This window comes from Papaver somniferum, chromosome 11 (genome assembly GCF_003573695.1).
Source record: "Papaver somniferum cultivar HN1 chromosome 11, ASM357369v1, whole genome shotgun sequence".
Lineage (NCBI taxonomy): Eukaryota > Viridiplantae > Streptophyta > Magnoliopsida > Ranunculales > Papaveraceae > Papaver > Papaver somniferum.
In genome coordinates this window covers 107,823,793-107,850,475 of record NC_039368.1, presented here as the reverse complement: position 1 = coordinate 107,850,475, position 26,683 = coordinate 107,823,793, and the positions used below count along the sequence as shown (strand labels likewise).

The window sequence follows — 26,683 nt, the reverse complement described above, 5'->3', positions numbered from 1 at the left end:
GATAAGGTTTTCCCCATGACTATAAATGATCACTATGCCATGTAAGACTATTGTATTTATCAATACGATCTGTCTTGTCGTTTCCTCTGCTTTCTGTCTTCTCCTAATTTCCTCTTAAACAATAATACGATTTTAGGATTATTTTTTTGTTTTTAGTAGATTTAACAGAGACAAAAATATACAGACTATTTCTACTGCTGCCAATGGTGGGACTTCAACTCCTTCAAAGCTCCACTAATTCGTTTTAAATGAGATGGATCCACAACCCTTGCTTAGGAAATTAGAAATATTAATTAGCGGGCCTAGGAATCAAAACTCGGAACATACTACATAGAGTGGAAAACACCTAACAAATGAAAGCCCAATTACATTGGGAAACAGTGATGAGTGTATGCACAAAGAATGAGTATGACTTTAGGGATCGATCAGAGACTGTGTATTCATGTTGCCAAATGTTGAACTATAGTTTACCGGTACAGTTTAGCAACTGTTAAGACTAACAACCCAGAATTACTCCCAGGAAGAAACATGATTGTGGTATAATTTATGTATTTTCATTTCACAAATGGTACATGGTATATATGCACAGTATTACAGAGAGAACTTTTGTCCAACCTCTCTCTTCTCCAATGAAATCTGCGTTCCACAAATGAAACCCTTTTCGAGTTAGTTGTGCCATTGGTTGTTAGAGAGTTCAACATCACTTTAAAATGATTTTGTAAGGTAATTTTGGAATTTTACCAGGAGAAGATCTTCATCAGTACCATATGATTTTCGAGCTTCTTCTAAACACTCCATCGATACTCTGTCACAGTTCCTGCAAAGATTTGACCCAGGGATCAGTCGGTTACGTAGTTTTAACTAGTGCAAGAAAATTTTGGTAGTTATTAGAATATTAGTAACACTGATGTACATAAATAAACAGTATACCTAGAACTGGCTGGATCTCTTATCTCAAACTCATCTTTCTCCATGTCATATCCGCAAATTACAACATAGTGACCTAAGAAGAGATAAATGATTTAAATAACTCAAGAAATTCAATAGTTGCAAAACAGGAAATTAAACCTCTTATGAGAGCGCAAAAGTATAATTATCTAACCTGTATAGCCTGAGTTTCCACTACACAAGCCTGAGACACAAACATCATCCATCCAAGACCGACTAATAAAGAAACAAAATGGAACACCGACATTATTATACCACTCAGAAGGAAAGCAGAATGGTACTTAAAAGGAAGTCTATTACCTCAGTTTATCCTGGTCCACCAATGCAATAGCTACATAGTTCCCTGACAATATAAGGACTGAAAGCTCTTCACTGCTTATCGATCTGCACTGTAATATAGAAAGAGTGCATCAACCTATCTTAAGTGGCTACATTAAGGTCTAATTATCATGACGAAGGAAAAAGTCCGATAAAAAGAACTCATATTTTCAACTATGAATTTCTTCTCCATGGTTAAAACAAAAGCGAACAAGACTTGTGCAATGTTGATATCGATGAAAAGGAGATGCAGGATAATGGATTAGTCCTAATCAGAAACCATTGGCTTTACACACAAACATATTACTCGAGTAAGATAAAAGAAATATACCGTTAATCGTCAGTTACCTGTATGTCGATTCCAGATTCCACAGCTTTTTGGAATAATTTATCAACTCGCATCTGATCATTAGGCAACTGCTCCTGTATGTGTTCAAAGATTGTTGATTACATGTCTGGATGAAAACGTTCCGGGTCATACTACTAGTGAACAAACGAATATCTCATTTCAAATTTTGAATCCTACTACCCAAAAAGAAAATTACACCATATTCCCTTATCTGATTAGATTCATACTTTTATAGTAAGATGAACAAAATAATACACGACCATAATCTCAAAATACAGAAAGAAAAGGCATGCAAGAGAAACAAGAAATTATTGTGATGAAAAATTACCTTGTAAAAGGTTTCCACCGAATAATCTGGATTTGCTCCAACAGTAACAGTAAAGAAGGAAAAACTAACAGAATACTTCTGCAGCAGATACGCAAGGTCCACTGTCCAAACGCTGTGGATAACAAAATAGATATATCAACCTTACAATTGAATAGAAGAGATGCAACTTCATTTAACAGCACGAGCACAGGAAACTTCAACATACATCAATATTAATCTCAACAATAATATCAAGTAACGGAAAACATCACCTATTTTTTTAATTTACACACCCGGGATGAGCTAATTCTCCATTTAAGAAATGGTCCATTGGAGTTTGTTATTTACAAGTACTGAAACTAGAGATACTACTACAAGCATGCATCAAAATGCAAGACGTAAGAACTTAAGCAAACATACAGTTAATGAGTAAAGCTATTGATTAGATACTGGACCCGGGGGATTGGCTTCACTTATTCTGAATCCGGTATGGATGGATTCTTGATTTTTGATGATCCAACATCAAATATCAAATTAGAGACTCCAGGGAAACAAGAACCACTGAATGCAATTTTAAGGCATGGACAAGTGGAAAAAAGATGTTGATCAAGGTAGAATGAATACAAGATATAGCTTACAATAGAGAACTTACTGAAAAGTTACGAGGATTAGTAGTGCCATCCCATGTACTGAAAGAAAGTTTAACAACTATAAATCACAGCAAACACTACAATAATGTCCATACACCATACAACACCATGACGTTTGGACAAGAGATATACCTTGTTGTGGTACAAAGCTCTGTTAATGCCTGAATGTTACATTGATCGATGCCAATAGTTCTTAAAACCATAACAATACACGCAAGACCGCAATCCCAAGAACATAGCTGCCCTACATGAGGAACCTACAAAATCAACAAAAAGTTCTAATTTCATAGGTGGATATCCAGCAAAACAATGTACACATGTTTAAGATATACTTACGTCAACAAAGTGCGAGCGAGGCAGTATAACATCTTGGTTTTCCACAGGCTGTTTAAATGGATATGTTCTAACCAAACTACAACAAGTTTCCTTTCCTTCTATGCTGTCTTTGCCGTCTTCAGTTTTTAAAAATTTATTGATCAAGATATGTAATGGCCACATTGCTCCAAATATCAATTCAAAACAACAAATTCTTATTTAGTAATCTTCTATAAGCCCTTGTTGTCCATTTCCCTTATCCCTTTATTAACGGGACCTGCCATGGCATTGACAAAGAGCAATTCAGATACAATCAGACTTTATCACTCAAGAATTTCAGACTTATTCAGTCAAAATGAAGCGACACAGAAGTCTCCGATTTTTGACGCATAATCAAAATTTCGAACAGTATATATATGTATAATCTAACCAATCGAAACCCAGTTAATAAAATTTGGGGGGATGCTAGGTACAAATTGTATAACAACTAATTTTATTGATGATCAGGAATCTTATACGACGTTAAAAATGACAAATTTAGGGTTTGATCAATCTCTGATTCCTGACTAAAGAAAAAGCGAGATAAAAGAAGAAAGAAACGTGCCTTTTATTTTGGTGGAGGAAAAAAGAAACGGCTATTGGAGACCCTGGAGAAATGCCGTTCAGACGTTATTCGTAATTTCTGGATTCTGATTGTTGTTTCCGGTGCTGCTTTCTAGTTAGTTTGGCTTCTGTCTTATCTTTCTGCGGAGAGACTCAAAATGTTAGATATGCAATTATTTTCGGTGATTGTCTGGTGGGACCAACTAAATTTTTTGAGCTCGGACTGAATTATGGGCATACATGTGCTTGACCACCTAGCTGGCTAGCTACTATTCCCAATTAGCTTTAGGACTTGGGTTGGGTAATCCGCGCCCAACCCAAAACATGACAAATAGTTTGCAGTACATCGATGCCTCGGCACAAAAGCCAAATGAGAAATTTCCTGTTTAATCTACAAAATTCGATCCAGGTTAATCTATAGTCCAGCGGGAGAATACATTTAATAGCTGATCCAAAAAATATTCGAAAAAACTAAAATTACTAAGCTAACCCTAATAACACGCGTATCAGAGTCACGGGCAGAAAAACACAGAGAAGAAACCACGCGTTAGTTCAGTTTTCTTTTTGTTTTCATCGACAAACAAGAACTCTAACTATTTTCAGTTTTCATTCTGATGCTCCTGCAGGTCGCATCAGGCGCGCTGAAGGAAGGATGCAACGCAGAGGCCGACCGAAGCTAACTTGGGACAAGTGCGTAAAGAACGACCTGAGCAACCGAAATATTTCAGGAACATGCGTTGGACAGACAGAATTGGAGGGCGGCAATACGCGTGGAAGAGGTGGGTTTCAGGTAGGTAGACTAACAACCCCTCCCCTTTATTTCCTATAAATTTCTTTACAACTCAATCGGCGAACATGTAAAGGCAACCCTGCATTTTGTGAAGGGGAGGAATTCCCCTGTAGCGATGCAGTTGGCAGGATTGTAAAAGGGAAAACACTCCTAGCTTCTACAACCGGGACATGGTGCAAGTATACCCGCATTAATAGTCGAGAATTCGTAATCCCTTTAACACGGTGACTACTTTCCATCTGGTCCAAAAATAAAATAATCGCGAAGCAGGTAGCGTCAAGTATTCTTGCTTGCCATAGTGCAAGTTGTGCGAGGCTTGGACAGGCCGGCGTAAAACCTATGTTCTACTCTTAGGAGATATTCTCTAGTCGATCGACCTGGTACTTGCTACTGGAAAAGACTTTGAAGTTGGATTTGGCTCCTGCACTTTTTCAATCTTCTCTTCTTCTTCTTTAGTTTTTCAATCTTCTTCAGAGAAAACAAAATCCACCAAACCAGATCGAAAAACTAAATCAAAATCTAGGTCAAATCGAAAAACAAAATCAAAACCAAACCCAGATTTGTTTTTAGTTGAAACGAAAAAATGGTTACTAATCGAAAAATTAAACGAATAATTACCGAAGAAATTACAGAATAAAGTGCTTCACCATCAAAAAGTAGAAGAGAAACTGTTGATGATTCACCAACAGCAAAAAGCAAACAAAAACCTGTTGCTAATTCACCAACAACAATGAGTATGACTAAAGCTGTTACTCCACCAGCAACACCAAAAAAAAGTAAAACTTATATACTACATATCTCTATTCATGTACTACATGTCTCCATTCATTTGTTGTTTTTATGCCTACATATTGGTATGTATGAACTGAGTGTTGTAATGGAGTTACTTTTGTTCATTAGACAAATCTGTAATATTTGTCTACATATTGGTATGCACATCTCAGATGTTGACAGTATATCCAAACACTACATATTGGTATGTATTTGGGTATACCAATATGTACAACTATTGATAGTATATGTAGTTTAGGAATTACTGGTGTGTAACATACAAATTAGTTGTGGTTGATACGGATTTGTCTAGCTGTATGGAACATGATAAGACTGGCAGATTTTGAATGATATTGTTACATATCTCATCATACATTCTTTTGAAGCATCATTGGTTAGTTATATAACCCAAGAATGTAACGCGTACGTGCTACTGTATTGATAGTTGTGTATACATATTGTATGTAGTTGTGTAATTGATAGTATAATTCTTAATAACTATCACTTCTTAATAACCAATGATGATACATATCATTGGGAAATGCATTGTTGTGTTTGTTTATGAATAAGTAGTGATGCATTGTGTTACTTTGTCAAGTAGCAATATGTTTGATACTACATACTAGTAGACACTATACATATTGATATGTAGTATTCCACTATCACAATACTTACACTTCTAATGCACTAACAACAAACCCCCCCCCCCCCCCCCCCCCCCCGAAAAAAAAAGTAGCAGCAGCAACTCCTTCACCAAAAGAAAAAAAAAACGAGAAAAGCTGATACTCCTTCACCAAAAGCAAAGCGGAAGAAAGCAATTGTCTCGAAAGCTGCTACTCCTTTACCAAAAGCAAGAAGGCCAAAATTGACTGACGCGTAATTGCAAATGATAAGTGAGGCGTCTTATGGGAACTTATTCATAATGTTTTCAACACTACAAGACAAGAGTAGAGATCTCCCTATACTGGCCATTAGTATGTATAAATTTTGTTGTGAATACCTAATAGATATTGATATGTACTGCCAGTATTTTGTTGTGTAATAAGAACATCTCGGTGCTTGAATACCCATCACAAATAAAGTGTAGTATGTCTTCATTCAGTTTTTTTTATTTGCAGTGTTGTATCGTTGTCTAATATTGTTAGTCTATATTTATAGTTTTGCAACAAACTAAACAGTATGAAGACCAGAAAAATAAAAGTATGAAGCCTTAAATACAGGCAGTACATATATGCATGTACTGTAAAACTTGGCAAGGATAAGAAAACCAGGACTGAAACTCAGAATTATATTAGTACATGAAGAGTTTGCAAAACGAAAATTGAATGTATTTCAATACTTCTTATAGTACAACATACTAGTCGTATTAACTTAATATAGAAGACTAAGAAAAAAGTATGAATCCTTAAATACTGGCATTACAAATCTTCCTGTAGTAACCTAGAGCGCAAAAGAAATTTCTGCCAAAAACTATATAACTTAGCCAACTTTAGTACATATCAACATGTACCGAGTTAAAACCCAGTACATATCCACTGAGTTAAACCATAATATACATATCGATATATACCGAGTATCAGATCCTTTCAATTTGATGAGATAATTCCTCCAGTCTGTCTCTCAACCTTAATGCCTACAAGTCTACTAACCTCAACTGCTAGTTTGCCACCATAGACAAAGGTATGGTTTGGTAGAATGTGAGGCAGTCAGCTAGATGGGATAGATGTGTGGTTCATTTGTTCTTCTTCCAACTGCAACTAATGAGGCATTTCCGAGGATAAATGACGCTTCTCATAGACAAAGTTCTTGTGCTTCTCCGTCCATTTGAGGTGACTCCAAAATCTTGAGGGGATGGGTTCTATGGTTCCATTGCTCTATTTGATTCCCATCCACGTCAACAAATTCAGGAAAGTAAGACTGCAAAAGAAGCCACAAATGGTTATAAAATAAATGGTCCACCCAAATGTAACCTCAATCGAACTAAAACCATGCAAGGCATCTAATAATATCTTTCCAGAAAGTTTTTGACTGTCCTCCCAAATATGATCATATGCTTATCTTTTTTTATCTTGCCTAGGTAATATTCAAAAAAGAATCAGAAAGATGGCCTCTCACATGCACATGAATAGACAATGAGTTTTTCACTATCAAGTGAGACAATGAAAATAAGGAGCTTTGGTTTAAACTCAAGCACCAACAATCCATATTGATAAGTAATAAGCAAAAAGCTAGCAAATATCACAGTACATATACACATGTACTGAAGAAAACTAGTTTATTTTTATTTTTGTTATACAACGAATACCAGTAAATGAGTAACCAGTAGGATCTTGAAATATACTATTCAGTTAACTAAATTTTTTGCTTACTGCCCCCTCGACCTCCTTTAACAGGTCTTAGTTATTTATTGGGTAAAAGCCTAGTTTATGCTTGGATATACACAACAAACCTAGTTTACGTACAACAATACATATTGATGTGTACAAAAGAAAAAGCGTATGATCCCACAGTACATACTGATATGTGATATGTACTAAAACGTAATTCAGCTAACTTTAGTACATACCAATATGTACTAAGTGAAAATACAGTACATACCGATACGTATTGAGTGAAACCTTAACATTAATGAATGTATTATTTGATCCAAAAGGCTTGATAATTCACAAAAGTATGCCATATTACTACAAATTCTGGAGTTACCTATACTTGTTAGTGCATATCCCATTTGGGAACAGTAAGTTATAGATATGTCCAGACAAAAGTATGAGGCTTACTTGCCGAAAATGAATCCCGAATTTTCTTCAATGAAAGCACATTTCATCTGTAACTGGTTTAGTAATATCCTGCAAGTATAATACAGTAATCAATTATAGAAAAAAGAAAACAACATCCTTTAAGAACTCAACCAACAATTTTGGACATAATTTGTATAATCACCTAGACATTAACTTCAAAGTGATGCTCTCATAACACCTGATAAACAAAATTTCATTAGGCATAGGTGGCATGAATATGTGAGCTCTAATCATAAGAAAAAGAATGCCAACTAATCTCACCGGGAGGAAAATATGTACTGCGAAACCAGCACAAGCAAATATGTACCGCGAAATCAGTACATGAAAATATGTACTGCGAAAATCAGTACATGGAAATATGTACCGCGGAATCGATACAGATACATACAAGATCTAAATATTATTTCGCCCGCAAACTAGCTTGAAGTTGCCTAAAAGGTTGCCAGTTTTTTATGCTACAGATAACTCTACTTCTACACTAGTACATGAATTATCCACTCCCACAATACTCCTACTAACCCATATAGCTATTTTAAGGGATACATGACAAACATGCACAACAACAAGGGTAATGCCAAATTCTCAGTGTACTACTAATCTCTTGTGCTTCCACTGTCTAATATTCAGGGGATTTTGTTTAAGTAACTTAAGAAAAATCACTTGTAGCAGATTAAAAAGAGAATGTTATGATATGAACGGGTAGAAAAGTGCATGTAAGTAAGTAGATTACGATAATCTAGTCTAATCAATACCAACAGTCCAAAACAATTTAAAAAAATCTTGCTGATTCTTTTTTATTATTTTTCTAAACATATGTAGCAGAAGTATAAAGCAGCAATGCAAAAGCTTTTGCTAATGATCGATGATAAGCATGAATCCTATTATGAACTAACTGATCAGGTCAGATTTACACTATATACGACAATAGGAAAATGAATCAGAGTCGAAAATAAAACCAGAGAGGACGAATATTAGGTTATAGTGCCAATCGAATTATTTTCAGAGAATCCTGGAGGGGTATGTATCTTAAATAAGGATAATCATCATTCTAAATTCACATTTAGGATTGGCATACAGTATTAAGATATCTATCAAATAAGCGAAGACTAGATCTTGAGTATTTGTGGGGAAAAAATCAAAATTTTACAGTAAAACGATGAGAAATTTAGGCTGATTACAAATCTCTTCTCTAATTTCGAATGCCATAAATGAATTGAAAAAGAAATAAGGCCTCGTTTAGTAAAATTTATGATTATCTATAATCATAAATAGATAAATGATATTGGTATATCATTTTAAAAAAAAAATTTGTCAAACACTTTTTTCAAATAATTGATTATTTTAGAATGATGATTTCGAAAAGGAGAAGAGAAAACAATGATCTAAGATTTTTTTTAGTCTTATGTTGTTTTTTTGCCTCTCTCTTAATAGTTTAGAGAAAATAAGGAAAAAAAAATCAATTTGAGTTTGCTAGAAAAAATAATTAATTATAATAAATTTTCAAAACAACTTTTTCCCGTTTATGAAAATAATGGATTTTTTCCATTATGATTAAAATAAGTAATTATTATAATGATATATAAAATCCATTATAATCTACATAATGGATTATAAACTGATAATTCATTAAAATAATTGTTACCAAACATCCCCAAGAGATAAACCTTAAAATGACGGTTTACTTTGAAACGACAGTATACATAAATGTTTAACATCAAAGATCAGAAAGATTAGAGGAAGGCTTAACTTAGATTTTTCATTGATATTGCTGATGAGAATCCCATGTTTCTCCGGTCACAATTTCTTCTGATTTCATACGCAGAGATCCCTTCTTCAAGACTGGAAGAGAAGAGAAAATAAAAAGGTGAAAAACAGATATAGGCTTGTTTTTTTCAGGATGACAACCATAGACTTGTTTTTTTTGAAAGTTACAAATCTAGGCCGGTTTTGACCGTTTATTGAAAAAACGGCTAACGGTGGTTATCCATCTATTTGGCACCGTTAGTGCAAAGTAAAAATACTTTTAAGCCCTCGAATCATTGAGTTTCTTATTAACGTCAAGGTTTGTACACATCACCATCAGTAAACGTCGCCATGTGTACACGTCACCATCTGAATCAGTTACTCGACTCACTGAATTAACTCTTCGGGACTGGATTTTGGCAAGTTCTGACCGTTTTCTGGTCATTTCCCGACCATAATTTCAGGCCATTCTATCACTCCTTCCCTGCACAGTTTCATCTCCTAGCATACATCCACTTGCAGTTTTATCTCAAGCCATTTATTATACTGTAATCACCACCATTTCGTTGTCCATTCTCAGCATAACTTAACTGCAATTCCAACACCCACCAGTTCATGGCCAAACTGTTTTTGTTGTATTCTTCATAACCTTGGTCATCACCAGTTTCATCTACCGTAATCAGATTCTACTCCATCTGAATTTCCACCTCGTCTTCTGCAGCTAGCTCAGCCAGTAAACAAACCACAAACCCGTTCAAGATTCAAATCCACCTGCAATTCCACCTACACAACACCCACCAGTTTCCTGCAGCATCAAATCAATCAAAACCCCTTTTTGAACAGAAGAACCCATTTCTTTGCTCATTGCAGAAATACGTTTATTCATTGCTCCAGACATACTCACCACACTTCCTTCTCAAACATAACATGCATCTAATTCATTTCAGCTCATTCAAATACCATTCACCACCCCACAAAAACTCTACCAGAACCCCCATGAGTATAACCCATTCATTCAATCACAATACTCCAGCTATACTTCCCTGTGTGGTCTTGTCCATTACCACTCAAATATCAATCATCGAACTACTCAAACACAACTGCAGAATTATTCACTGCAATAATAAACAATCTCCACAGCATTTTGCTTTACCTTCTTGGCTTCAAAATTCTGCCACAACCCATGATAACCGAACACACAGCACCACCAATACACTACTCTGCGTCAATAGCAACAGGAACCCATCTTCAACAACATCTGCCTGCAATCATTTCATTCAATCCTGTACCACCACAAGAACTGCACCTACAATTATACATCTCTTTATCAGCTATTACCCACAAGAACACATGACCACCAGAACCAATTTCCCCAATCTGTTCATCGCCATCACCAATTCATCTTGATTCAATCCTATCTTCTGATATCTCGAAGTTGAATTCCATCCTGTAGCAGCACAATTTCAATTTTCAACTTTCACCAACAACTCCATTGCAATTGAATTGATTTTTTCATTGCCTTAATCTGATTCAGCAACACCCGTCCCTTATTTTCCGCTAGACAAGCAACTGTCCACTAATCGGAAAATCATTCCAATTCTCAATTCAACCAAACCCATCCAACAATTATCTTATACATCTTTAATTCCACAAAACTCTCGGACATCTCAAGAAACCCTAACCCTAATTCTGATTCTCTCTCTGTTTTATCACCTCGATCGAAAACCCTAACAATCCTTAATTATTCTTCATCAGGATTTGTAAGGACACCATCTCCTTAACACCTATACTGTTTGATCAACTGATTCTCTGAATCAAAACTCACCAACACCCAGCATAAAAAGATGAGAATGAAAGAGAAGAAACGAAAAAGAAAATGATTATCTTCGGTTGGTTTTGGTGATAAAACCAATAAGACTAAGGCGCCCAGACGTTGGATCTCGTAGAGATGTGCTCGAACAAGATATGTGGATAATATCATTACAGGTGGCAACTAATAATTCTGTATAGTGTAAGCCGTTGGATAGAATAAATAAGATATACACGTGGCTACTATCTACCATCTGTCTAATATGAGCCGTTGATTATTCTGGGATTAATACTAGAATACGATCAAACACCAAGATGGTTACAAGTTTATATAGGGCAAATGAGTAATTGCGCGTCATTAACTCATCTCATCTGATTCGAAATTGACCGAGTAATTGACAAAAGAAACGGTTTTGGATGGAAACATGAATGGAGGCCTAGATTTGCAAATTCGAAAAAAACAGGCCTATGGTTGTCTATCGGGTTGAAAATCAGGCCTATATCTGTTTATAATCCAAAATAAAATGGAAATGGATTATTCTTTTATTCCAAAGAGGGGCAATTTTTCCTTTTAGAAAATGCTGTTTGTATCACTCGCACGCGTACAGAACCTGGGATTAATTGTTTGGTCCAAAATCATGATTTTGGACTAGCGATTAAACCATTTTTGTGTGTGGACTAACCACTAAACGGATATTCAGAACTGGATTAACCAGTAATTCTTAGAAGCCAAATGCCGGTTTTATTCTTGGATTCTTAATACCCCTCGGTTTCGAAAAGACTGTCCTCTATTCCATATCCGTCAGTTTTAAAAAGGAGGGTATTTATAACATTCCCACTTTTAAAATTGTATCCGATTTATGTTTATAGTTACTCCCTCCGTTTCAAAAAGACTGTCCTTTATTCCATTTTTCGTAAGTTTCAAAACAATGTCCAGTTTCTGTTTATAGTCGTATTTTTCCAATAAACTCTCTGATATACCCTTAAATTTTTATACTCATAAATTCATTTTTAACGGGACCCGATCTAAAATATTAGAGAAATTTGTTTAAATAAGGAAACAAATATATCTTTCATTCCTTTAAGAGAATATATATTTGGCTCCAAAAATTAAATTCCTTATGAAGTTTATATTCCATGAATTCAATATCTTTTAATTTTCTTTTTATGTTTCACATTTATAATCCTACTAACAATTTTCGATCGTTTTTATTGCTAACATATTTATTAAAATAATATAGACAAATAACTAAGGGTAGTCAAGTAAAATACGATGGCCTCCTTAACATTTTAACTAAGTCAAAGCGGACAGTCTTTTTAAAACGAAGTGAGTATATATTTACGATAAACTATTTAATATGCCCTTAAATATTTTATATCAACAAATTCATTTTTAACGACACCCAATTTAAAATATTAAAGACATTTATATAAGTAAGGAAACAAATATATTCTTCAAAAGTGCAACTAAAAAGTTTCTCCCATACCCCCAAACTTAAATCTAACATTGTCCTCAATGTTCTAAAGATGAAACTAAAAGCATGAACAAGGACAAACTGTTACCATTTGAAGCGAAAGAGTTAAGGAAAGATATTACCGTGTTGCAAGAGCATGGGATACCTCCCAAGAAGTGCTAAGTTTAAAGTCTTCAGCCAGACTTAGGAAAGGATTAGTCAACTCGAACCATAAAATAACAGTCGAAATAACTGTGGATCTTCAAAACTAAATAGAGCTGACCAAAGGAAACTGCAATGAACCAAGAAAGTGAACAAGACTAGCATGCCCTTACTTAGTTTCCTGATTAAGAAATTTATATCTAATTGTGGTTCAGGTTCAGGTTCTATGAAAGGGTCTAAATAGAAAATTTTCATTGGCTGCGTTTCTTCATAGGTGGGATCCGAATCATTAGGTCCTAAAGTCTGGAAAAACTCAAATATGATCTTAGAAGCGCACAATAATAACCTAAATAACTGAGGATCCTCTAAGTCAATAAGATTTGACTTACATAATTGACCAAAATGAGAGTAGTGGTCATTCTTAAGCAAATGTGTCGATTCTAATTTCCTAAAGCATTTAGGTTTAGTCTCACAACTTAATATTCGACACATTTGGAATATAAACGTTCCCACATTTGGAAGAAAACTATTTGGTGGGAAAACAAAGTCAATCTGGGGATCATAGCCTGGGCAAACTACATCAGCCAGAGGATTGGTTTCTAACGACTGAACTTCTTCCTGGACATCATTAGGTTCGGGAAAACGAGTATGAAGGTAATCTTGTAAAATTGTCGAGGCAGAGATATCAAGTCCTAAGTGTGGGGACTTTCTGAGAGTTAAAGGTAAGGCACTAGGGAAGTGATAATCACCCCAAAACTTAGAGTTTTCAGTGTCTCTAGATAGACCTCTAATTATTTCTTGAATTTCCGTATCTTCAGAGTCCTTAAAATATTCAAGAGATTCTTCTAAGTTATTATCAGGTAGTGCATCTTTACTCATCTCTACGGGTCTATCTTCTTCTTCCAAGACTATTGTTTCTAAGTCGCTAGACTCTAAAACAGTATTTTCGAAATGAACCCGTTCCTCTAAACCACTATCGGCTTCATAATCAAAAGGAAAAACTACATCGTCTAAAACGGTGGTATCCCTAATCAAATCCTTGTCCTTTTGAATAGGTGAATAATCATAAAAATTATTTGGATTTGAACTAGAAATAATATAATCACAATACAACTCAATTGGATTATTAGACTCCTGATCACCATGCCTACATATTTCAAATTCTTCATTACTGCTATCCTCATCATCATAGTACGAAGATGATTGAACCTTATCTAAATAAGTAGTGTCTTTTATTCTAACCTCGTCCTCTAAATTAGGCAAATATTCACTATTTACATCAAGGGTAAAATTGGAAACACTATTTTGGAAATTTAGATCTTTTAGAGAAGTTCTATTCTGGGTCTCTAACAAAAGCTTTTGGGCCGACTCACATGAATTCCTGACGTAATCTAGGAAATCAGGTAAAGAAAGTTCACTCATTGCATTATTTTCGTCCACAACTAAGTTATTCATTTCAGCGAACTTACGTGCTGTCTCAGCTAACTTACGTTTCGACTCAAGTAAAGAGGAATTAGCAGAATTTTTCTCGTATGACTGATGGTTGTGAGGATAGTGATTGGCCTCACCATGGTATGAACCATAACCTTGAAAAGTTTGGCGTTCCCCACCACTATTCCCACCATGGTAATAAAACTGATAATGTCCATATTCAAATTCAGGTCGATATTCATTGTATTGGCTTCTATCATACCAGCTCGACATTCTTAATTGCAAGGGAATTCTACACAATCACAAACAAGGCTGACTCGACCAAATCAAACCTATAAAATCTAGCAAACAAAAAGCATGATGGATCCACTTAGATTGTTTCTAGACCAGCTTCTATCTTTCGAAAGGGAATTCGTTGCAATTTGAGAAAACCCCTCTGGATTCAATCCGAGTCAAAGTAAGTTGAATAGAGGCGAGGGAAGCTTAGTAGAGCTTTGATACCCAAGGCCTCACCGCATTGGAAGGCGGCGCAGTCACGCATTCAACTCACAGAAACCATCATGAACTTTGAAGTGTGCTTAAAGAGCAACCAATATTTTTCGAACGAGTTTCCTATTAAGCTCGTTACCCTATCGGTCTCTTTCTAGTCAAAATTTTAGGCTTAGGTTCGCGTTTGGTTTCGTTTTCCTAAGGCGGGAAAGAAGGGAACGGTGATGAAATCCAAACCCTTATCTTGTATTGGCCAGGCCTTGCCCTTTACTAGGAATTTAAAAACAGTCCAAATTCGTCTTCAATCAATGAATCACCTTAAGGAATACAGTAACTCGCTTACAGGAGATTCGCGAGTGTTTCGATGGACTTACCTCCCGTACCAGACGGGGGATGAACCGTTGAAGTCGACTCGGGCCACGACTCCTATGTCATGTACGAACCCGAGGGGCCGAGACGATATTGTAATCGTCGTCCTTCCCTGCAAACGGTTTATATTTAATTTTTTTTTTTTATATAACCCTTCCGTAGGGTTTAAAATTAAAATAAATTGTCCAAAGTCCAGTCCAATGAAAAGAAATACAAAAAATAATAATAATAATTACAAAAATAAAATAAAATGGAAAGTCTCTTAAAAAAAATAAAATAAAAATAAATCTCTCTTTTTTTTTTCCTCTCTTTTTTCTTTTTTTTTTTGCTTTGTCTTTTTTTCCTTCTCTTTTAGCTTTAAGCTTTGATTCCAAGGTCTTTAGTATCCAACTTCAAACCTGTAATACAAAGACACAACCAAAGAGACGTAAAAAGAAAAAATGGAATAATAAAAAATAATAAAAACCTAAAAATTCTACCTAAGCACAAATCCGCGTAGGCGGCGCCAAAATGATTAAATATTTTTTGAGAGTCGTTGTTATAATGAAGGTTCAAACTCCCGGATTTGTGAAGGATAATTTTTTTGACTTAATAAAAATAGATAAATATATACAATAAAATATTAACAATGGTGAGAGGTACTGGGACTAATGATTCGGCCAATCTTCATAAAATATGGCTCAATGAATTATTCTCGACAATAATCGCTCAAAACATAAGTTATATAGACTCTTATTTTGCCAAAGTAGATTCTCAAAAAATGGATTGTAATGTTTAGCATGGAACATCAAATCACCTAAGCTAAGCATGACCCATCTAATCAAATAACAGCCAATTTTATCAAATCATATTTCAATTAATTTTTAATGCAAAAGTCTTAAAAAGAATTAATAAAATTACCCATGTATGAAGCTCGGCCTCCTCCGTCGTCCCAGTGTTGGGTTTTAGCTCCTCATAATGAAAACACGCTCAAAATATATTTTTATAGCTCAAATGGTGTTTACAATGGAGAGAAAAGGAGAAAATGGTGTAAAACTGTAATCTGCGACGTACGAAAAGCGTCACAGAATGAACGATAAAACACAAGTGCTGCTGATATTTAGACTGCACTGCGACCAACGGCTGTGCGTCTTAGACACTGTTGATAAACCACTGTCTCTGCGAGTCTGTTCTTCGTGTTATTGGTGTTCTTCATCATCATCAGCAGCAGAAACAGAGTTTCATCAACTCTTGATTTCTGCTTTTCTGGACCTTCTCTCGACCCCAAACTCTCGACACCCTTTCTACTCAACCCCAGGAACCTATTTATAGCCAACAGACCCATCGAATCTCGCTCATTCACTGCACATAATTCTCTTTAACTCGGCAGTAAAGAAAATATTTCTGGGAATATTTTTTTCCTGTTTCATCTTCTCACGCGTTTTCAAGCCTCCAAATTACCATATTTAACTCCTTCACGCTCCAACAGGATGTTCAAGTCATTACACATCTTCAGAACACGTACAAATTCTTCCAGGACCCGTGGATATCTTCTCCCTGTACGTGTTTTCCCTGTTTGCAACTCGTGGATTGCCTAGCCGATTCTAGCTAATTCTGATCGAACCAAAAGCCCAAAACGTGTTTGCTAGGCCATATCACAACTTCCTACCAAAAATCAGCCATTTAATCTCCCTAGAACACGTTCAAAACTTCGATCAAAAATCTGGCAGTGAAGAGGGAAATTTTCCCGCCAAAAATGAAATTTGAATTTTAGAAGAATGACACCCCTTATCCAGTGGTCGCCCCTTATCCGTTGCTGGAGTCCGAATAACACATGTCCTTTGGGTGCCTTAAGTAATTTTTATGGGGTGTTTCCAGCATTTTTTCTGGGTTCCTCTGGCGCATTTCTGGGGTGTTTTTAATCTCTATCCTGGGGTGTAAAACACCACTTTTCGAGCCAATTTCACCGCAAGAGCTTATTTTTCCAAAAACATCTACAAAAACATAAAATAACACAATAAGTATTTAATCGAGTCTAACAATACAGAACCTTGAGAACAAAATAGACACATAAATGCGTCTATCAGTAGTCCAGATACTATCTTCTCAATTTCATCCTTTTGGAAATGTGGGTAACGGTAAGGTCGTACATTGACAGGAGAACAACCCGGAGCTAAAGGTATATGATGATCATGTGAACACTTAGGAGGTAACGTTGCCGGAGTTTCAAATATAACTTTGAAACTCGAAATTAAATCTTTGATTTCAGGAGGTACGACTAACGGCTCTACAGGTGCTGAAGTAGTAGTCGAAACCATTTTCAAAACAACACCGTAATGTTCCTGACAAAGCAAACGTTACATAGGAACACCATTCAACAACATCATTATTGTTGGTGAATTATCCCCAATTAATGACACATCTTATTCGCTTGATGTGAAGTGTATACACAACTTAGAAAAATCCCAAAAAATTGTGCCCAAATTTTGCAACCCTTGTATGCCCAAGACTGCATCACAACCACTAATGCCTAAAAGATAAAAATCAGTGGAAAAGACATAACCTTGTAAATTTACAGTAACATTCAAGAATGAACCATGTGTTTGTAAAAGTCCTCCATCACCAATCATAACACTTAAAGGTACATCAGCCAATTTAATAGGGTAACCACACCGCTTAGCTACAGATGGATAAAGAAAATTATGAGTAAAACAGGTATCGATAAGAACTGTAATGGAACTCCTTTTAAGAAACCCAGTAATGCGCATCGTCTTAGGTTGTGGTGATCCTATAAGTGAATGCAATCAAATTGCAGATTCATTAACTCCTTGTTCAACAATTGAGTCATTTATTTCATCTTCACAGCTGGAATCCATATTAAAATATGTAATTATTAGACCAGGAGCACCCTCCAACATCATTATTCTTGGCTTAAGACAAACATGCCCAGGTTTGTAAATCTTGTCGCAATTAAAACATAAACCCTTTTCACGGTATTCTTTCTGTTCAGTCCATGACAACCTCTGAACACCTCGGGGTAAACCAGTCTTTGTATGTGGTGTCGTTGCAATAGTAGGTAATGATGGCCTTGGTTGGAATTTTCGAGTAGAAGATTTTGTGAAAATAGATGTTGCAACTAAATAGCATCCTTTTTATTTAAAGCATAATCAAAAGCTTCAGATAAAGTTCCAGGACTGAACAAACAAACTCCCGCACGAATGTCAGCTCGAAGGCCCGACATAAAGATGCTTATTTGATGTGATTTAGACATACCAGAAACAAAATTAAGCAACTTCTCAAATTCGGTAATAAATTCACGAACCATACATGTTTGTTCCAACTTGGATAAGCTGCTACATGGATCAATATGCTTGCGGGAACTGAAACGTGCTTGAAGTAAACGAGAAAATTGTGTCCATTGTAACTCACCTAAGGATTGATGAAGCCAACGATACCATGAGATTGAGTCAACAGTAAGATGGATAGCAGCAATTTGTACCTTTCTATCCTCTTGGACACCCATTAAGGAAAAATATTTTTTAGCTTTGAAGATCCATCCTTCCGGATAAGTACTATCATACTATCGAATACGGGAAACTTCAAATTAATCTGGCTTCCACAAACAACTGCCCCAACAACACCATTGGAACCGTTACTTTGGTTTAATCGCGGATTTACTGGTTGAGTGACAAAAGTTTCAAAACCCTGTTTGTTAAATAAATAAGCAATAGACTTCAACGCCTGATTAGTCTCTTGTCGACCATCATTCAAATCTTTAATCATACTTCTAAAGTCAGTCGATCTTCATTCATCTTGGTAAGAACATAATTTAAATTCTCTGTAAGGTTAGCAACCTGTTCTTCTAAAGTTTTGACCGTCATCATTTTTTTTTCTTTTTTTTTAAGAAGAATAGAGAATTGATGGAAGACGGTAAAGAGAAAAAAAAATGGGGTAGGAAGAGTGGTCTCAGATCGAATGCTCTGAATACCAGGTGTTAGAGTTCTAATACTAAAACAGATAAATTAAGACTTTTAATTCATTAATTGGGGATTAACCACCTTAAATTTGAATTCAATTTCTGATGAGATACTTAGTTCTATAGAGAAGCTTTAAATAGCTTAGAGTTTCAGTAAAATAGGAAACAAAAACTATAAAAAGAAATCACCTAGAAAAGGAAAACAAAGCTAAATTAAGCAAGCTAGTATTTTAGGAAAGAGTAGACAGGTAAGAGGTGTTGGAGTCCTCACATAGAGATATAAACTATAGATATATATTTTCAAGGATCATTAAGTTGGTCTAGTTTCAATTGTATTATGTTTTGTCTATACAAGTTGCCGAACGAAAAATCGGTGGTGTACCTGGTAGCCCGCGTTTTCACCCCTACAACATGAATATCTTTTTCTGATCATGCAACTTCTGATTTGGAAAAATCAAAATCATATATATAAAAAGCTAAAAATACTCTCTAAATAAATAAATATTCATTTACCAATAAATGAATAAATTCGCTTAACAAATATTTTTTCCCGGTCCAAAAATATTCATTTATCAAGATTAGGCTCTAACCAGTGAATAAAATTTTTTTCTTAAAATAAAAGAATATGATTTTTTTTTAATCATGATAATTATTAAGACTATGACGAAATTACACGTGGGTACGTTGTACCCATAGCGTCAACCATTACAATAGAACTACTAAGGGGGGTATTTTATCCTGGCGTTTTTAGGGGCCACTCGAAAGGATTTAGGGGCCAACAATAAAACAAAAAAGGTCACCCAAAGGGAAAATGTAGCCAGCCCTTATCTCGCGTAATTCGTAATGGCGAAATTACCCTTATATATTCGGAGGATATGATAACATTGTTATCCTCCGATTGCAATCGGAAGCCAAAATATTTCCCAGACTTCCGATTGTAGTCGGTGCAGTATTAGAATGATTTCTGTTTCATTTTTTCCATTTCTTTTTCATTTGTGAGTTGTTAGAGTTATAGAGAAGAAGGTGAAGGCTGCTATAATCGGAAGGGAATACAACTTAGCAACCTACCGATTATAAGGAGCCAAAGATCGAACCCTTGCCATATTTCATATGTTTTGAGTGTACACAGCCAACCATAACCACTTGGTTCGTGTTTTGGATGCAGCGTTAATCGGGAGTTAAATATATTACAAAACCTACCGATTATAAGTTGCCCCAAATTCAAATTTTGAAAGCTACCATAATCGGTAGATATGCTAAATACAATACCTATCGATTATTGGTTTCTCCACATTCAACTTTCGTCAAATTAGCCGTTAGAGTTTTTGGGAAAAACAGAAAGAGCCGTTGGACCCTAAACCTATATGAAGAAACTCATATCTATCACCCCAATTGCACCAAACTCTTTCCTCTCTTCATTTTTAATTTTCATAACAAAAAACATGGATATTGCTTTTGCCGAAGAAGAAGATTGTGCTATTTATAGAGCGTGGGTTGTGGTAACTGCTCATGATCGTGTTCACAAGCTCCACAAATCGGAATCCGAAGAGCAGATATGGAACCATATCTTAATGGTATTTGAGGCCTTAGATGGTAATCGATTTCGAAGATCATCCAATGACATTAAGATGAGAAAGAATGCGCTCGATAAGGAGATTGACAAACTTGAAGATGAGGAACGGTTTGTTAGGAACGCTTTTCCTTGGTGGACGTATGAAAAACGAGTAAGTATCTCTGTAACTCCAACTCACATTAACAAAAGTTAGTACTGACTTGTTACTCATTCGTAATTTCAGAGAAATCTTGCGGATCGCCGGTATGTGGACCTCTACGGGAAACGATTTGAACATGAAGGATGCTACAAAATCAAGAGGGACAATTTCTATGGTCACTGGAAGTTATGATCTGTTTTAATACTTTTATGGTCAATTAGGAGTATGGATTTAGGTGCTTTTGACGAAATTGTAAGGTTAAGGCCGTTTGAATTTTATGTAATGGATGTAATCGGAGTATTATTAATATAAAAACTAGCTGATTATACGAAATCGGTAGATTATTTTGTTAAACAACCTACCGATTGTAATATTCGGTTATGTTATGAGTCAACTTTCTTTCCGATTATGGTGTTGTTTGGTTCCAGGAAACAGTTTTTTTACATAGAATAATCGAAAGGGTAATAAAAACTAAACCTTCCGATTATGGTTTGTTTTGAACTTGTAATATTCGAAGGATAATTTTTTTGTAAAGTTCCGAATGTACGATGGCCCAAAAATCTGAATTTGGAAAAACTTATACTTTTCAAATTTTGTCTTTGAAATAATCGGATGTTAAATTAGTTACCAAAACTTCCGAATATGGGCTGTCTAACCTTCAATATTGGCCCTTGGAACCACCTGGAGCCATGGCGTGGTTTGTTTTGAACTTGTAATATTCGGAGGATAATTTTTTTGTAAAGTTCCGAATGTACGATGGCCCAAAAATCAGAATTTGGAAAAACTTATACTTTTCAAATTTTGTCTTTGAAATAATAGGATGTTAAATTAGTTACCAAAACTTCCGAATATGGGCTGTCTAACCTTCAATATTGGCCCTTGGAACCACCTGGAGCCATGGAGTGGTTTGTTTTGAACTTGTAATATTCGGAGGATAATTTTTTTGTAAAGTTCCGAATGTACGATTACCCAAAAATCTGAATTTGGAAAAACTTATACTTTTCAAATTTTGTCTTTGAAATAATCGGATGTTAAATTAGTTACCCAAACTTCCGAATATGGGCTGTCTAACCTTCAATATTGGCCCTTGGAACCACCTGGAGCCATGGCGTGGTTTGTTTTGAACTTGTAATATTCGGAGGATAATTTTTTTGTAAAGTTCTGAATGTACGATGGCCCAAAAATCTGAATTTGGAAAAACTTATACTTTTCAAATTTTTCTTTGAATTAATCGGAAGTTAAATTAGTTACCAAAACTTCTGAATATGGGCTGTCTATCCTTCAATATTGGCCCTTGGAACCACCTGGAGCCATGGTGGTTTGTTTTGAACTTGTAATATTCGGAGGATAGGTTTTTTGTAAAGTTCCGAATGTATGATGGCCCAAAAATCAGAATTTGGGAAAAACTTATACTTTTCAAATTTTGTCTTTGAACTAATCGGAAGTTAAATTAGTTACCAAAACTTCCGAATATGGGCTGTCTAACCTTCAATATTGGCCCTTGGAACCACCTGGAGCCATGGCGTGGTTTGTTTTGAACTTGTAATATTCGGAGGATAATTTTTTTGTAAAGTTCCGAATGTACGATGGCCCAAAAATCAGAATTTGGAAAAACTTATACTTTTCAAATTTTGTCTTTGAAATAATCGGAAGTTAAATTAGTTACCAAAACTTCCGAATATGGGCTGTCTAACCTTCAATATTGGCCCTTGGAACCACTTGGAGCCATGGCGTGGTTTGTTTTGAACTTGTAATATTCGGAGGATAATTTTTTTGTAAAGTTCTGAATGTACGATGGCCCAAAAATCAGAATTTGGAAAAACTTATACTTTTCAAATTTTGTCTTTGAAATAATCGGAAGTTAAATTAGTTACCAAAACTTCCGAATATGGGCTGTCTAACCTTCAATATTGGCCCTTGGAACCACCTGGAGCCATGGCGTGGTTTGTTTTGAACTTGTAATATTCGGAGGATAATTTTTTTGTAAAGTTCCGAATGTACGATGTCCCAAAAATCAGAATTTGGAAAAACTTATACTTTTCAAATTTTGTCTTTGAAATAATCGGAAGTTAAATTAGTTACCAAAACTTCCGAATATGGGCTGTCTAACCTTCAATATTGGCCCTTGGAACCACCTGGAGCAATGGCGTGGTTTGTTTTGAACTTGTAATATTCGGAGGATAGGTTTTTTTGTAAAGTTCTGAATGTACGATGGCCCAAAAATCAGAATTTGGAAAAACTTATACTTTTCAAATTTTGTCTTTGAAATAATCGGAAGTTAAATTAGTTACCAAAACTTCCGAATATGGGTTGTCTAACCTTCAATATTGGCCCTTGGAACCACCTGGAGCCATGGCGTGGTTTGTTTTGAACTTGTAATATTCGAAAGGTAATTTTTTTGTAAAGTTCCGAATGTACGATGTCCAAAAAATCAGAATTTGGAAAAACTTATACTTTTCAAATTTTGTCTTTGAAATAATCGGATGTTAAATTAGTTACCCAAACTTCCGAATATGGGCTGTCTAACCTTCAATATTGGCCCTTGGAACCACCTGGAGCCATGGCGTGGTTTGTTTTGAACTTGTAATATTCGGAGGATAATTTTTTTGTAAAGTTCTGAATGTACGATGGCCCAAAAATCTGAATTTGGAAAAACTTATACTTTTCAAATTTTGTCTTTGAAATAATCGGATGTTAAATTAGTTATCAAAACTTCCAAATATGGGCTGTCTAACCTTCAATATTGGCCCTTGGAACCACCTGGAGCCATGGCGTGGTTTGTTTTGAACTTGTAATATTCAGAGGATAATTTTTTTGTAAAGTTCTGAATGTACGATGGCCCAAAAATCTGAATTTGGAAAAACTTATACTTTTCAAATTTTGTCTTTGAAATAATCGGATGTTAAATTAGTTACCAAAACTTACGAATATGGGCTGTCTAACCTTCAATATTGGCCCTTGGAACCACCTGGAGCCATGACGTGGTTTGTTTTGAACTTGTAATATTCGGAGGATAATTTTTTTGTAAAGTTCCGAATGTACGATTACCCAAAAATCTGAATTTGGAAAAACTTATACTTTTCAAATTTTGTCTTTGAAATAATCGGATGTTAAATTAGTTACCAAAACTTCCGAATATGGGATGTCTAACCTTCAATATTGGCCCTTGAAACCACCTGGAGCCATAGCGTGGTTTGTTTTGAACTTGTAATATTCGGAGGATAATTTTTTTGTAAAGTTCCGAATGTACGATGGCCCAAAAATCAGAATTTGGAAAAACTTATACTTTTCAAATTTTGTCTTTTAAATAATCGGAAGTTAAATTAGTTACCAAAACTTCCGATTATGGGTTGTCTAACCTTCAATATTGGCCCTTGGAACCACCTGGAGCCATGGCGTGGTTTGTTTTGAACTTGTAATATTCGGAGGATAATTTTTTTGTAAAGTTCTGAATGTACGATGGCCCAAAAATCAGAATTTGGAAAAACTTATACTTTTCAAATTTTGTCTTTGAAATAATAGGAAGTTAAATTAGTTACCAAAACTTCCGAATATACCACACAAATCATTGTCATTTGAACTTGTCTAACTTAGTTACCCAAACAAATTTCCGAATGTACAACAAAAATCATTTTCATTTATCTGCTCTTATTTACTTTACGACCGTGACTACCTCCCATTCCTGCACGACCACGGGTTTGAGCACCTTCAGTTGGAGCAGCTTCAGCGCTCGATGAAGCTCGAGTTCTTTTACCCGTCTTTGATACTGCCACCTTGGGAGGATGCCTCTTCGTTACTTTCTCCCCAAACTGGACAGCATAATCTTCGTTATCCATATTATCAACTAGATCTCTAGCCTCTTTGATCTTCTCAGCTGGCATGGGATCTCCGCTCTTCAGGCATGCAGTTAACATTTTGGAAACACGCTTGAACCTATTCACCTGTTTTTTATACGTAATGACATAACATCAAACGGTAATTACCTAAGATTTATAGGAATAATATAAAATGAACAAAAATATAAGAACACGCACCAGTCTATCATAACCAGCTGGTTTGTCTTTGATGATACAATTATAACTTGAACCCGCCGCAGTAGTGTTGGATTTGATTTCACGGATAACCAAAGGATGTGATACCTTGTTATACCAACTCATATAGTCTGGAGAATTTTCATCACCTCGGGTGGTTCGTCTACCAGTGTCGATAATGAAGTCATTCCTCTTATCCCAGTTATCAAGAACAGTAGGTGGGCCTGTGTGAACAATCGTGAGATTGTCACCACTAGAAGAACACAACTCCAACTCCAATTTGTAGTAATCCCCCATTTTCTCCAGAGGTTGATGTTGTATATACCCGTGTTGTCGCATCACCCTAGAGGGGTTATACATCACATATCCTGTGGGGTGCCACAATGGTCCAAAATAAAGGGACAAGTCCGACCGAACATTTATATGCCCACTGACTCGATCTTCCTTGTATGGATCAAAGCATACGTCCGAGTCCTTCAATTGGTCCAAAATCTCCCTCATGCGAATCAACTGCTGCTCCTTTGTCCTAGAACGGTTGTCTTCAAATATATACTTTGTTCCTCTAGGAGTACCTTTGCACCACCCCGGGTTCTCTCCGGCCAACTTCAGGATAGGGAAGTGGTCATAGATCCATGCCTATATACATAAGAAACCAAGGTTTAGTAAATAGATTGTGTATATTCGGTAGTAATTTCCAACCATAATTTCCGATTATATATAATCGGATATAAAACTGAGTAGCTATCCACCGAATACCCAACATTCGGAAATATATATGGATCATTTCCTACCGAATATGCGTCATTTGGAGTTCAGTAACCTATAGTTTTTCTGGCCTGTATATTCGGTAGTAATATAAAACACATATTTTCGATTATATATAATCGGAAATAAAACTAAGTACCTAGCCACCGAATAACAAACATTCGGAAAATTAGATGGATCATTTCCTACCGAATATGCGTCATTTGGAGTTCAGTAACCTATAGTTTTTCTGGCCTGTATATTCGGTAGTAATATCAAACACATATTTCCGATTATATATAATCGGAAATAAAACTAAGTACCTAGCCACCGAATAACAAACATTCGGAAAATTAGATGGATCATGTCCTACCGAATATGCGTCATTTGGAGTTCAGTAACCTCTAGTTTTTCTGGCCTGTATATTCGGTAGTAATATCAAAAACATATTTCCGATTATATATAATCGGAAATAAAACTAAGTACCTAGCCACCAAATAACAAACATTCGGAAAAATAAGATGGATCAATTCCTACCGAATATGCGTCCTTTGGAGTTATGAATATGCATCATATGTATTGTCTACCGAATAACTATAGAGTGAGTTATAGAGTTAAAGAAAAAACCTGCAATAGAGCCACGTTCCCGGCAACTTGGCAGGTTCCTAGCCTCGACACCTTTCTCAACTCTTCCATCAAGAATGCTAGGCATGCCGTGCCCCAAGAATAGTCACCGACTTCATGGAGAGGATCCAAAAGTTGTATAAGGTTGGCGTCGATCCGGTTGCCAGAAGTATTGGGGAATATGACACATCCCAATACACAGAGGATATATGCAGTGGCAGCGTGGTTCACTTGCTCATCAGTTAACGTTCCATTCTTTTCCTTCTCCAAGGTGCCTCGGAACATATTCATCAAAGCTGTAATGTTGATAT

At 35.7% G+C, this 26,683-nt stretch overlaps 1 protein-coding gene and 1 long non-coding RNA gene across 3 annotated transcripts; both read right to left on the bottom strand.

Moving 5' to 3' along the window:
* Nucleotides 1-409: 409 nt before the first annotated feature.
* Nucleotides 410-3,621, bottom strand: LOC113320789 (protein GUCD1-like). The gene is made up of 10 exons (XM_026568681.1): nucleotides 3,492-3,621; nucleotides 2,909-3,164; nucleotides 2,705-2,829; nucleotides 1,944-2,055; nucleotides 1,615-1,689; nucleotides 1,249-1,337; nucleotides 1,103-1,164; nucleotides 931-1,003; nucleotides 742-817; nucleotides 410-636 (listed from the first exon to the last, which is right to left on the bottom strand). Exons 2-10 carry the CDS (start codon nucleotides 3,068-3,070, stop codon nucleotides 592-594), a joined length of 819 nt encoding a protein of 272 aa, XP_026424466.1. The 5' UTR covers nucleotides 3,071-3,164; nucleotides 3,492-3,621; the 3' UTR covers nucleotides 410-591.
* Nucleotides 3,622-6,357: 2,736 nt separating this feature from the next.
* Nucleotides 6,358-9,293, bottom strand: LOC113322273. Of its 2 annotated transcripts, XR_003347103.1 has the most exons (3): nucleotides 7,992-9,293; nucleotides 7,829-7,897; nucleotides 6,358-6,968 (listed from the first exon to the last, which is right to left on the bottom strand). It is a non-coding gene; the product is annotated as an uncharacterized LOC113322273 (long non-coding RNA). The 2 variants fall into 2 exon arrangements; XR_003347102.1 differs by having other exon boundaries at nucleotides 7,829-9,291.
* Between the last annotated feature and the right edge of the window lie 17,390 nt (nucleotides 9,294-26,683).